At 55.1% G+C, this 13,660-nt stretch overlaps 1 protein-coding gene across 2 annotated transcripts in view; it reads left to right on the plus strand.

Annotated features, from left to right (window-relative positions):
• The window catches only part of NOL4L (nucleolar protein 4-like), a 75,103-nt gene extending 61,830 nt beyond the window's left edge, over positions 1-13,273 (plus strand). The window contains exons 5-11 of one of the 2 annotated variants that reach the window (XR_550799.1): positions 212-489; positions 2,758-2,943; positions 3,021-3,212; positions 3,525-3,647; positions 4,094-4,295; positions 8,608-9,187; positions 9,287-13,273. Coding sequence is in view for 1 of the 2 variants with exons in the window: in XM_008577065.1 (XP_008575287.1) it covers positions 212-489; positions 2,758-2,943; positions 3,021-3,212; positions 3,525-3,647; positions 4,094-4,295; positions 8,608-8,828 (1,202 nt within the window). In the remaining variant the exon portion in view is untranslated. Of the gene's footprint in view, positions 1-211; positions 490-2,757; positions 2,944-3,020; positions 3,213-3,524; positions 3,648-4,093; positions 4,296-8,607 lie in introns of both variants that reach the window. The other variant, XM_008577065.1, reaches the window with a different exon arrangement.
• Positions 13,274-13,660: the final 387 nt, after the last annotated feature.

Raw genomic sequence — 13,660 nt, forward strand, 5'->3', positions numbered from 1 at the left:
AAGTGCCTCAGCTGAGGCTATGGGGCTGGGGCAAAGCCAGCCTTGGAGCCTCTAATGTGGCCTAGCAGCGCCCACCTCCCCAGGGACACTCAGGAGGATAACACAGGGCAGGTACTCCAAGGTGGCTGCTGTGGCTGAGATACCCCAGGGGATGGTCTTGGGGGATGGTGGGTGCTGGGATGGGGTCTCACCCCCAGGCTTCTTGTTGCAGACGATTCCTCATCTGAGAGTGGCAGCGGCAATGGCTCCTCCACCCTGAACCCGTCCACTTCAAGCAGCACACAGGGTGACCCCGCCTTCCCTGAGATGAATGGCAACGGCGCTGTGGCCCCCATGGACTTCACTGCCACTGCCGAGGACCAGCCCATCAACCTGTGTGACAAGCTCCCACCGGGCACAGCGCTCGGCACACCCTCCTACCCCTCAGATGGCTGCAGCACCGACGGGCTGCGGGGCCGTGTCAAGTATGGAGTGAAGACCACCCCGGAGGTGTGTGGAGCTGTGGGCTGTGAGCCTCAGTTTCTTGTGCAATCAGTAGGATTGTTGTGAGGCTCAAATGAGATTGTCTATGCCCAGAGTTCAGCTGTGACACCAAGTCAGGGTGGTGGCTGTGTAGGCCATGCTGTCATTTCCTGGGGAGGCTGTGCAATGGGAGATGGCTCAGTGCATGCCCCCAAGCAAGGCCCCCATTTCTCTGAGGCCGGTTCCCCCTCTGTGAAGTGGTAGAGGTGGTAGGCAATGTGTGTCCCCCTGGCCTGTCCCCTCCCCTGGAACAGTCTGCTGTGAAGAACAGCAAGTGGCCACATTCCACACAGAGAGACATGAGCCTCCCCTTCCCTGGCCACTCTGCATGCCTGTCCCCATTTCACAGATGGAGCAGCAAAGGGTGAGGCCCCAGGGAGGTGGGTAGTGGCACTCGTCCCTCAACCAGGCTGATGGGGGGAGGACAGGGTGGGCAGTGCACCTGCTGCTTCCTGGGGCCTCCCTCACGCTTGCGCAGCTGCCTCGGGCCACTCAGGCTTCATGCAGCAGTGCAGGGCAGTGCTGGGTGGGCACCAGCTCTCCTGGAACATCTTCTCCAACCTGGGCTGGGGCCAGAGGTGCCTTCCTGAATCTTACCCGTGGCCTCCAGCCACATACCCCTGCACAGGTTCTCTCCCCTCCCTGAGCTTGCTTTCTCCTCTGTAGAGGGAGTGGGGTGGCTGCCGGTGCTTGCCTCAGAAGGAGCATCCGGTGGGAGAGTTTGTGCAAAAGTGTGGGTGTTGAGTTGCTGCTGTGGGTCTAGCTCAGGCTGTGGAAGCCTGGCTGAGAGCAGAAATTGCCAAAGCACCCTATGACCAGGCCCAGAGGGCATGCATAGCTGCTGTTCCCTGGAGGGGTTGAGTTTTGCTGGGCTGGGCCCTCCAGCCTTTGCTACCATGGCCACAGGTGGGCTGAGAAAGTGAGATGGAAACATGGGAGCCACCAGCAGCTATCTTATGGTTGTCTCTGTCGGCTCTGGCCCTGACCAAGAATTTGGCTAAGGAGTAGCTAGGGAATGTGATCTGCCTAGGGCCATACAGCAAGCTGGTAGCCAGCACTTTGCCCAGGAGGTCTTTTAACATCTCATTGCAAGGCTTGGGGACCTTTTCAAGCCTGTGGATGGATGAAGAGACAGGCATCAAGCCAGGACCTGGGGGAAAAGAGGCCCGGTGGGGGCAGCACTGTGGGACCAGGCACCAGGCAGTATGCGTCTTCATCAGTCAGTTCCCCAGGAACTGTTGGGATCTCCTGCAGGCCGTGCCATGGTCACACTGCCACATCACAGGTTCTGACTGTGCAGATGTTTGTCCCCTAGGATCTAACTATCTGCTAGATGCCAGTCTCCTACAGGGCAGGTACCACGTCCCCAGGACACTGCCAGTCAGAATCCAAAAGAGTGAAGGCAGGACACACCAAAGAAGCAAATGACAATGGTCCTCAGAGAATGGTCCTCAGAGAGTGGTCCCAGAGCAATACCCTGGGGGCGGGGGCGGGAGACAGGGTGTGGGAGCTGCACTGGGAAGGGTGACACGATAGAGAAAGCAGGGAGGAGGGTGCGGAGCTGCATTCCAAGGAGACATGGGTGAGGGGGACTGTCCAGGGAGAGCTCGTGGGCAGGAGTAGAAGGCAGGAGCCCTTCACTGCTGTCAGACAGGCCACTTCCCAGCAGGCTGGGACTGGCTCCCTGTCCCCTTTCTATGTGCACGTTCTCATTGGAGCTCACAGTGTCTTCCTTGTGGGGCAGACAGGAGCCGCCCAAACCCGGAAGCTCCAGGAACACGCTTCGCCTAATGGAACTGTCGCCTTGGCTGGCTCCCCCTCTCAGCCCATCTGTTCCTCCTCCCCGAAAGACAGCACACTCACTACTTTGGTGACAACTCGGTTGTCAACTCAGGGTTGCAGCTTCTTCAGGAGGAAAACTCCAAAGCCAAAACAGATCTTGGCACCACAAGAGGCTGGCTGGGGCGTGCCCTTCTTTCATACAACGTGGCAGGCCCTGGCGTGGACACCCTCTGCTCGCGCCCCCAGGGTGCCAGGCAGGGAGGGAGGTGGCAGCGTTGCTGGTCCTGTTTCACAGGTGAAGAGAGGGGTGACTTGCTCAGGCCTTGCCACTTTGGCCCATGTGGCAGCTGGGTGCGCTCACACCCTGGTCCCCAAGCTCACCACCTGTAGGAGACCAAGCACAGGTCACAAGGAACTGCCCAGTCTGACCTTCTGCCCTGCACCCTCTCTCAGTCCCCCCCCTACAGCTCTGGGAGCTACGATTCCATCAAGACCGAGGTCAGTGGCTGCCCTGAAGACCTGACGGTGGGCCGGGCCCCCACAGCAGATGACGACGACGATGACCACGACGACCATGAGGACAATGACAAGATGAACGACTCTGAGGGCATGGACCCTGAGCGTCTTAAGGCCTTCAACGTGAGCGCTGGCCGGGGACAGGGATGGCGGGAGGACTGAGGCCAGGGCAGCCCCTCCACGGCCTGTGTCTCCCACAGATGTTTGTGCGTCTCTTCGTGGACGAGAACCTGGACCGCATGGTGCCCATCTCCAAGCAGCCCAAGGAGAAGATCCAGGCCATCATCGAGTCCTGCAGCCGGCAGTTCCCCGAGTTCCAGGAGCGGGCCCGCAAGCGCATCCGCACGTATCTCAAGTCCTGCCGGCGCATGAAGAAGAATGGCATGGAGATGGTGAGGCCGCCCCCGAGCCACCCTCTCCCTCGGCGCCTCCACCGACATCCAGCCACACCCCCGGATCCCTGGGCGCCCCCAGCCGGGCACTTTACCCATAGTCCGTCCAGTAGCCCTGGAAGCAGGGACCGTAATCCCTGTCACAAATGAGGGGACTGAGGTCCCGAAAGGTTACATAGCTCCATAGGGTAAGGCCCGGAACCTAAATCCCAGCCCTGCACCGTCCCCCTCTGGGACAGAGTCTCTGCACAAGCCAGGACCCCCCCACCTCCCTGAGCCCTAACACTAGCCCCGTTCCCATTCTGCCTGCAGACCCGGCCCACGCCTCCCCACCTGACCTCAGCCATGGCAGAGAACATCCTGGCAGCTGCCTGTGAGAGTGAGACAAGAAAAGCAGCCAAAAGGATGCGCCTGGAGATCTACCAGTCCTCGCAGGTAACTGCGCGCCACCTGCCGCCTCCGGGGGCCCCTCCCGGGCAGGCGAGGGGGTACAGAGGGTGCAGGGAGGGCAACCCTCAGAAGGGGCGGGGGCAGTTAGGATAGGAAGGGGAGGGCACAGGAAGGTGAAGACGGACAAGGAGGTGCTGAGAGGCAGGTGGGGCAGGTCGGAGGGGCTGGATTTCATCCTGAGACCAGAGGGCCCTGATGGGGCTCAGCTGGACAGTGACTAATCATGTCCCACAGTGAGATGAGCAGAGTCCAGAGGGGGACCCCTGGGGCAAGGTGACCAGAGAGAGGGAACAGACAGAATCCCACAGGTCAAGCCACAGCACCAGATCCCAGGAACCCCAGGGTACAGCCTTTGTCTACCCCATGTCTGGAATGTGGTTGGGGCCTGCTGCCCCTTGGCTTTCCCCCGCACCACCCTCTCCCCTCTGCAGGACGAGCCCATAGCCCTGGACAAGCAGCACTCACGGGACTCCACAGCCATCACCCACTCCACCTACTCACTGCCAGCCTCCTCCTACTCCCAGGACCCCGTGTACGTCAACGGCGGCCTCAACTACAGCTACCGCAGTTATGGGGCCCTGAGCAGCAACCTGCAGCCCCCAGCTTCCCTCCAGACAGGAAGTCACAGTAACGGTGAGTTGGGGAGGACCAGGCACTGGCTCCCCGACCAGCACCGCGCGCTCAGTCTGCACAGCAGCCCCAGGGAGGGGCGGGGCAGGGGAAGCTGAGGCCCCCCGTGCGGTGTGCGGGGGAAGCCTCCTCCTGGGTGCTGGGCCTCCGTCCCTGCCCTGCGCTCGTGGAGCCCATGCTGAAGGCACGTGGGGTGGTGGTTACACGCCCCTTCCTTCGGATCCACCCCCATAGGCTGGGTGGTTCGGTAGGTGTTTCCCTGGTAACTACCTGCATCAGATGGAACACAGACCATTCTTGAAGAAACAGTCCCTGAAGAGAAAGAAGCTTCCTTGTGGAGTTAGGTGCTGCCTTGAGCAGGAACCAGGGTGGGGACCTCAGGCCCATGTGCACCAAGGCCAGAGGGCAGCAGGGAAGGGTGGGGCCAGCCTGGTGGAGAGCAGTCTGGTGCTGTCGGGGCGGGTGGGCACAGGGTCTCTTGGGCCAGGCACGTGGATTTTGTCAGGGGGATAGAGAGAGCCACTGATAGGTTTTATGCCCAGAAGTGCCTTGAAGTGTGCTCTGTCTACATCATCCTGTCTGCCCTTGTGGTGAGGAGGTTTGAATGCGGAGGACAGGAGACAGAAGCAGTGTGCCGTGGGGCTTGTTCAGAGGCCAGGGAGCGAGGGAGGACGTGCGGGCACCAGGCTGCTGCCTGAGGAGTGTGCTGCCTGAAAACTGGTGAACGTGGGTTCTAGGTCTTGGCTGAACATGCCTGAGAATTCCTCAAGCCTCTATGGCTGCAGAGACCCCTCACTTTTCCTGGGCAGCAAGGGAGAGGGCTAGTCCCTGCCCGTGGCAGAAAGCCTAGGCTTCCTCCACTCACCTTGCCCCCCACCCCTTGCTCTGAGCCTGGAGCCAGCCCCCGCCCCCATGCCCCCCAGACCCAGGAAACATGTGCAGGTCCCTGGAAGATTCCTGCCTGGGCTTAACTTCTCATCCCTTCCTAATGCCTCTTAACCTAAAATAAGAGGCTGCCTGGCCCTAATCCCTGAAGCTAAGGCCAGAGGGGCCAGTGCAGCAAGAGGTGGAGCCACTGTCCCAGGCTTTCCTTCCAGGAGGAAGAGCCATCCAACAGCCCTGCCGGGCGGGTCCCTTGTTAATGTGTATAAAGAAAGGTCCCATGGTCAGGGAGATTAGAATCCCCTTTCCCGATTACACATGGGAAGTCTGGGGCCCAGCAGGAGACGTGGGGGTGACCTGGGACCCAGTCCCTCCCAGGCAGCAGGCGATGGTGACAAGCTTCCACCTGGTGCTACCCAGCATGGCCTGTCTCAGGGCTGCAGCTGCCCGACTCCCACGGCTCCTGCCGTGAGGGTGCTGGGCTTGTTCACACCTGCTGGAGAGGCATGGACAGCAGCCAGATCTTTCCTTCCAAGAAGGAGACTGGCCTTGCCCTTGTGAGTCCTGGGGCCTCAGTCTCTCATCTGCAAAGACCCTTAAGAGATGGGTGGGGAGGTCACTGAGGCAGAGATCTGGTCATTTACTTGCTCGCCTGGGGAAGCCCCTCCTGTGGGCACTGGTGAAGAACATTGTTTAAATCTGGGTGTGAGTCCAGGAGTTGGAGGAAAATGACAAGCAGCCATGTGGTCACAGGACCACCCAGTCCCACTGCCCTCCCCAGCCATGGCCCTTTAAGTGATTGTTCAGTCTGGTGCCTCGGTTGGGCAGCCGCATTCATGGCTCAGGCCTCCTCAATTCGCTCATTATGTTGTCATCTGGAGATGCAAATCAGCTTAGATAGAATCAGGCTCTGCCTGTCTTGCCTGGGGTGCTGGGCGACTCATGCCCCCTCCTGTCCCTCCACCAACCACCCGGCAGTCAGCTGGCAACCTGAGCGTCTGGCTGTAACCAGAGCCTATGTGCGTATGTCCCCAGATCAGATTGGCTGCAGGAAACAGGGACCTTCTCCTTTCCAGGCTTTAGCCACCACCCAGGAGAGCAGGAAGGAAAGCTCTGAGCACAGCAGTGAACAGGACGAGGCTTGGGGAAGGAGGGAGGAACCCTGGGGTTCCTCTCACACTGATGGTGGCAGGCAGCTCCAGCCACCTCCACGCATTGTCTGGAGGGGACCAGAGCCACCCCAGAAGGAACAAACCCTCTCTTCCCCATCCCTGCATATCCAGCCCCTGTGATATCCAGAAGCCAGCAGAAGTACTCTTGTTCCCAGCCTGTCCCAGCTGCCCATTTGGCCACCAGCTTGGGAGTCAGTCACCTGCTTGACTGCTGTTTCCAGCAATACACAGCCCCACTCCTTCCTCCTTTTGATTTTAACAAACTTAACTGTTCCCCTAACTCTCAATTCCAAGGAAGAACGCTTCAGCAAACCAGTTCCTAGGATCTCTTTCTTGATGTGCGTGTTCTCTGGTTAGAGAGGAAATAACCCTGTGTGACAAATTGTCCCATCTTAGACTCCAACTTCCTTCCCCATTTGGGGGCTGCACCAGTTTCCTTTTAGCAGCAGTCGAGTTTCCATAATTTATCCCAAGATGTTACTTCCGGTCTAGATGTCTCCATTGACAAGTGCTTGTCCATCTCTATAGCAGCATAAAAGCTGCCACTGTAAATGCAACACTGCACGGACATGGCCGTCCACACCGAAGGGTGGCAGGGAGATGGCTGGTAACCCAGGACAGCCTCACAGCCTGAGTAAGACTATCCTGGGGATGTGGGCGGGAAAGGGACAGGGGACAGGGAGGCTGGCCTACTTGGGTAGGAGAAGGCATCCCTAAGGAAGCCCCAGCTCCCACACCCCCAGATCCTCTCCTCTTTGGCTGTTTTCTTACTGAACACCTCACAAAAATGCTTTTCAAATTCCAGGAGCTTCCGTATCTCCTGGGAGCCCATTTAGAAAGCCCCAAAACCTGTTTGGAAGCCCTTTCCAGACTAAGCAGTCAGGCCTCCCGCAGGCTGGGAAGCCTTTACCCTGACAGCCTGGCTGAATGTTTCACAAGTGCCACCTTGGTTTGCAGATGAGGGACCTGAGGCTCAGAAAAATTAAGGAATGACTGGCGAAGTAGTAGAGGACTTGAATCCATACTTGCCCAATTCGAAAGGCAGCAGCCCACCCCACAGAGCTTTTTGGGAAAAACTGAAAGGAGAGAGGGCCTGGTGATCCCCTTCCCTGCAACACACACCCTTAGTGTGTTTCAGAAGACATCAGGCTCCCTCTTTGCTGCTACCATCCGAGGGAAAGGGCAGGCAATTTCTCCAGATGACTTCCCTGGATCCCTCACTCTCAGCCAACACTCATGTCCCACCCAGTAACATTGACCTTGTACCTCACTCAGGCACAGAAGAACTTCTCAAAGGAAGGGGGTGCCAAGGCTCAGCTGAAAGGCTTTACAACAGCCAGCCCCTTCCTCCATCCACAGGCACCCTCAGTCCCTCTGTCGTGGGGGTGTGGTCATAGCCTGGCTGGTCTGGCCTGTACCTCTTTCCCCCAGCCAAGGAGGGAAGCTGGCCTCTTTCTGGCTTCTCTCCAGCTGGACAGAAGCCCTTCCTTGTCTGAGCACATGCAGGTGTTTGTTTTCCTGGTCTTTTGTGGCTCTACTCTGGACTTCTGGGTTTTCCACACACATGTCCCTGCCTACCTGCAGAATCTCCCTGTTTGGGGAGGAATAGCACACAGATCTGTGCTGCTTCCCCAGACACGCTGACAGACTTCCTTGTAGCGCTCACCCCACAGTTCCTTTCCGGGACCGTTATTTCGCATTCCCATCCTCCGCTCAGCACACTGGGCAGAGGCAGGGCTCAGGTCGATACAAAGTCCCTTTGCCTGGAGGCCGCTTCCTTTGCTTCACCTGGGGACCAGAGCCAGTCTGTGTCTGTTAGGGTCCTCAGAAAGCAGCAGAGACTATGATCAGTGCCAGGGAGTTAGGGTGGGAGCCCCGCTCTGCCTGATGCCAAAGCCTGCACCCATGCCATGCAGCATCCTGTCCTGAAGGCAGAGCCGCTGTGCATACATTCACCGTGTGATCCTGGGCAAACCTCCCAACCTCCTGAGCCTTGGCTTTTTGATGCTGTCACCTTTTTAGGGTGACAGTAAGATCCCCTTCTTTGCAAAATCACCCTGAGGATTAGCTGTGAACCCCCCATCATGTTCTAGGCACCAAGGATACAGCCATCGGGGAGACAGACCAGGACCTCAGACTCAAGTGCCTGGCTCACAGCAGGCACCTGGGACATGGCAGTTACAACTATGTGAAGGATTCTGCACCTCCCAGATGAGAGGCAGGGTACCGCTCCCCTCCTTATCCTTTCTCCCTCTCCACAGGGCCCACGGACCTCAGCATGAAAGGCGGGGCCTCCACCACCTCCAGCACCCCCACGCCCACCCCCTCCAGCAACAGCACCAGCAGGACCATGCCCACCGCCCAGCTCAGCCCCACGGAGATCAGTGCTGTGCGGCAGCTCATCGCGGGCTACCGGGAGTCTGCTGCCTTCCTGCTGCGCTCTGCAGACGAACTGGAAAACCTCATTTTACAGCAGAACTGACCCCACCAGCACCTGGAGTGCACAACCCTAGGGAAGGAGGCTCGCTCAGCCCGGACCTGGCTTCTTGCCTCACCAGTTGGTACATTTTGTTCTTTGAAAGAGGTGGGATCCAAAAGCGCTGTTTCTAGCCACACTCCAAGCACCTGAGACTTTGGGCACAAGGACACTTTTTTTTTTTTTTTTTTTTTTGGAATCTCACCACACGGGTGCTCTGACCTGCTTGGAAGAGGCCAAGGGGGCAGCTCTGGAAGGGTTGGGGCTCCCCTGACGAGGCGCTGGGGCTGCAGCTCTATTTAGAATCACCTTCGTGGACCCTGATGTTAGAATCCCACCCCAGATAATTACCTTTCAAGTCTTAGGTGAGCAGAATTGCATATTTATTGAGAAAAACAAAGTGGACCCTTTCTTCCTCTTAGTAATTTATTTTTCTGAAAATGGATTCTTTTGTGTTTGTACAGATTGCCAGTCTGTGTCTGTCTGATCAGAAGGATGTATCCCAGTACCTAACATTCCATATCACTACACTGATGCGGGCTGGGGGCCAGCAGGGCGGGGTGGGTGCCAAGCTGGCTATCCCTCTGAGTGCCCAGCACACCCTGGGGAAGGCCACCACCCCTTGGCCAGGCTGTCCTGCTGCAGATCCCAGTGCTGTCACAGGGACACCATCAGGCACCGCCAAGCAGGAGGACCTCATCTACACCCATTGCAAAGCAAAACAAAAAAGGCACTCACCCCATTCTACAGAAGCCCCAGTCACATGGTCACCTGTATTCTACCTCACACTCCAGCGTGGGCTTTTTCCAGGATGTGCCCTGAGCCTGATCTGAACAGCTGTCACCCCAACTCCCCCACACAGTGTGTCTGCCTGGGAGGTAAGTCGAGACTGGGTGTCCAGGAGCTGGAGCCCAGAGGGTCCCGTCCCTCTTAACCAGCAGCATGCAGTCCCCTGGTCCTCTCAGCTGCTTGACAGGACAGTGCTGGGAAATGGCAGCGAGTCACTAGGGCTCTTGTCTTCACCCTGCTGCCAGGGAGCCAGGTCTGAACACTTCTCTGCACAGGCCCGGAGCCCTCAGGCACCTGCCAATAAGGGCCTGTTTCTTCAGGCATCAGCTGCAAGTTCCGGGGCAGACTGCAGCTCCATCCCCTCGCCCACAGCTGGAGTAAGGGGATCATCAGTGAAAGCGGAGAAGCCACTTGGGTTCTCCTAGGACCAGCCCTTCTTCTAGAGGGGCCAGTCCTGGAAGAAAAATCCCATAATCCCTGGAGTGTGAAAAAGGGCAAAAAGGAAAAGCTAGCCTGGTTTCCTTCCTCCCTGATAGGCACTTCCTCTTGCTCAGTGCAATACCTACCAGTGCTGCTAAAACCAGGGATTCGCCCAGACCTCACCAGGCCCACTGGGCCTCTCCATGCAACACTCCGTAGCCATGACAGCAGCTCTCTGCTGCCGGCCCCTGCCCAGAGCTGGCAGAAGCCCTCTGTTGCCTTTCCTCCCTCAGAGCAAACAGGCCCCAGGGAAGCCAGGGCTGAGTGGGCCCTAGGGTGGCCACAGAGAGCCACTCCATCCCAGAGCAGGCACCCCTTTCCAAACCAGCTTTTCTTCAGCCGACTGCCTACGGCAGGCGTGGCCACTGCCTCCCAGCACCGTGGCAGACCACCCCTTGGGAGGGGCAGGGGCGTCACTGTGGATGCCCTGTCCTGCCTCAAATCCAGAAACCCTGAAAGGCAAGGTGCCCACCCTGTGCTTACTTCCAGCCTCTGGAGGATGGGGGTGGTCTTATCTCTGTCAAGTGGCCTCCAATACCCACCCAGCCACACCACCTCTGCCTTCCATCCGACCAATCCCCAGGCCTCCAGTCAGGGCTGGGACACCCTCAGCACAGCACAAACTCCAGTGCCCGAGGCCTCTCCCACCCCCCCAGCCGTCCACATGTTCAGTCCCCACCTGCTCAGTACTACTCCCGGACATTTGGATTTGTGTAAATATTTATTTTTGTGTGTGAACAATACTACAAAGTAATCAGTAGACCTTTTGCAAAATGTTACCCCAGGCAATTTGTGAAAATCTTAATGTTAAAAACTGGCAGAGACAATCGCCGCCCTAGAATTCCTGATACCAATTGCTTATGTCATTTCTCCTCCCAGAGGCAGTACCCAAGCTAGACACAAACAGTTTGTATTTCTTGGCAGACAGGAGCGAGAAAGACAGGGGAAGGGCTCCCTCCTGCCATCACACAAAAGGATTAGATCTAAAGAGCAGTGTAAGCTGCAGTTTGAAGCCACATTGTTCTGAGTTCAAGCTGTTGTGACTGACCACCTTCAGCCTGCGGTACATGCGTAGGTTCGATGTGTTCAAAGAGAAAGGAAACCAATACCCATGATAAAGGTCCATTGGGGCTCCCAGGGGCCGTCAGGACAGTGGATTCCATCACGTTGACCCCACTTCTTGGGTGGGGTCCTTCCCAGTGAAGCCCTGGAGATAGTAGAATCGGGAGCAAGTTACTGCGTGGAAACAGGATTCCATTCCTAGTTCAATCAGGGAACTTGTTCTGTTTTGCATTTGTCTTAAAAGATGCAGCTTCAATCCCTTCCCTCTACTGCTGACTTGGAGAGTACCAAAGAGCTGGTTTGATGAACCTAGCTCGCTGTTGTCCCACCCTCACCCAAGGGACTGCCTTCTCCCAAAGGGAGATCTCAAAGCCCTGTCCCACAGCCACTTAAATATCTTATGGAAAGCCTCAGGGCACAAAGTAATCATTTGGGATCCTAAATTAGAAAGGAAATGCAAGAGTAGGATGCACCAGTTCTGAGTCTTTGCAAGGGGCTAATCCCATGAGAAGGGTAGACTCCAAGAAGGGGCATTTGGTGTTAGTGGGAGATCATCTAGCAGACCAGTGATAGTGTGCATAACCCACCTGAAATTCACTTTACCATCACCATTTGTACTAACAGACAGTTTATTCCCAAGGACAGTGTTGAGGGGGAGAAGGACAGGGAGAGGTTTAGGAGGATTTTAGAGGATTTCAGACAGGTGGAACCCATCCATCCCTATTCCCAAGGGCCACTTATGACTCCAGGGGTGATTATAGGATTAACTACCAGTTCACTTTCAAAATGCTGCTTTGAACTCAGAGGGTTGATACTTTTAATTTGTAATTTTTTGTAAAACTTTTTACAAGATAGTAAAGTATTTCACCAGAATACCAGTTTCAATCCGTCCATGGTCTGATTTTTATATAATTTAGTGGTGCTTTAGGAACTTTGTTTTTGTTGTTTCTGAGCTAAACAGCTCAATCCTTTTTCGCCTGTATCTACCTAAGACCAATGTGAACCTTTGTATTTTTGCTCCTAATTTTGGACTCAGTGAAAGTGTACTGTTTACATGTACAGATGCCCCCAGTCCCTGTGTGTTCTGCAAGACTCGCTCTTGAGGAGGAAGATGCACCTCACTAAGCTCATCTGCTTAGCAAAGCCACAAGACAAAACCTCTCACTTTTTACCTATGTTTCCACCTAAAAATTTTTTTAAAAAACCCTACACCACACAGAACTCAGATTTGCTGAAAAAACACTTTCCCCCTGGTAGAGGGCATATAATGCCTCTATCATGTGGTCCATTTAGGAGTTGTCAGAATAGAGGCCTCCTGTCAGCTGCTGGTGGAAAACTTCATGGACAGATGAAAAGTGAAGGCAGGTCTTCGCTGCAGAGCTGGGCAACAAAATAGTTCTGGCAGCCTGGGAATAGGAAGGTCAAGATGACTCATGTGGCCTTCAGGATCAAGCCAACCAGGACTTAGGGATAACCCAAGAGGTCATCAATCCTCTGGCATAATTTAGACATGTTTTGGAAGTGCACGAGTTCCATATCTGGGATGAGATTTTAAGATTTTCAGTGCAGATGGTACAAGCATTTCTTCAGGGTTCCTTCAGAGGCAGCTCATTAATGAGGCACCACCTCTGGGGAGGGGCAACGGGCTCCAGACATTAAGCATATGGCACTTAATGCTAACTGTGGATGGCACCAACTTTTAAAGGTGACTCAATCAATGGCTTCAACTCTAAATTATATTTTTACAGATATGCACCTATGCAACTTAACGTGGCTCTTCTAAGCAGGTGAGGACTTCCTCCTCAATGCTCTCTATAAAAATTATTTGTGTTCAATATAGTGAGTTTTTCCAGTAAATGTGGCTTAATATTTTAATTCTTAGTGTCTTCTTTACGTGATGCGACTAAATTCTGTTTTGTTTGTGGAATGACTAGCACAGGCCGACTCCCTCTCTCCCTCACTTAACAAAAGACCAATGAGCTGTTAATCGAGCTGTTATCTCCATGGTATTACTTGCTAAATGCACTGATTTCATAAGTATGTGGAATCCTTTTCCTTTTGAATCTGTATATCATATATAAGACTGAATCTACTTAATAAACACTGAACAACAAACCAAACGCTGTTTCCACTTTTCCTAACAGCAGCACTGCCAGCCCCATCTCCGTCCTTCTGAATCTACCTTGAGACCAAAACACCTTTCTACTGGTAGACTTCACTTTTTCCTAGCCAATAATCTGACATACAGAAGGTCTTCAGTAAATTTTCTTAAACAAAGAAACCTGTGATTTCATTTCAGCACCTACCTTGTTAGAAAAGGAAGAAAACGAGCTTTTCCCGAGTGCTTGTCAGGTGCTGAGCACAGGCCTACAGCTTTCCATGCAATGTGCTTAAATCCCCACCTCATCCCCACTTCCAGACAAAGAAGCAGATGCACACTGGGTATGTCTGGCTGAAATTCAGTGACCAAGCAAGGACTTAACGTGCAGCTGTTTGCAAAACTTGTA

The sequence above is a fragment of the Galeopterus variegatus genome, unplaced genomic scaffold, assembly GCF_000696425.1.
Source record: "Galeopterus variegatus unplaced genomic scaffold, G_variegatus-3.0.2 Scaffold65, whole genome shotgun sequence".
In the NCBI taxonomy this organism is placed as follows: Eukaryota; Metazoa; Chordata; class Mammalia; order Dermoptera; family Cynocephalidae; genus Galeopterus; species Galeopterus variegatus.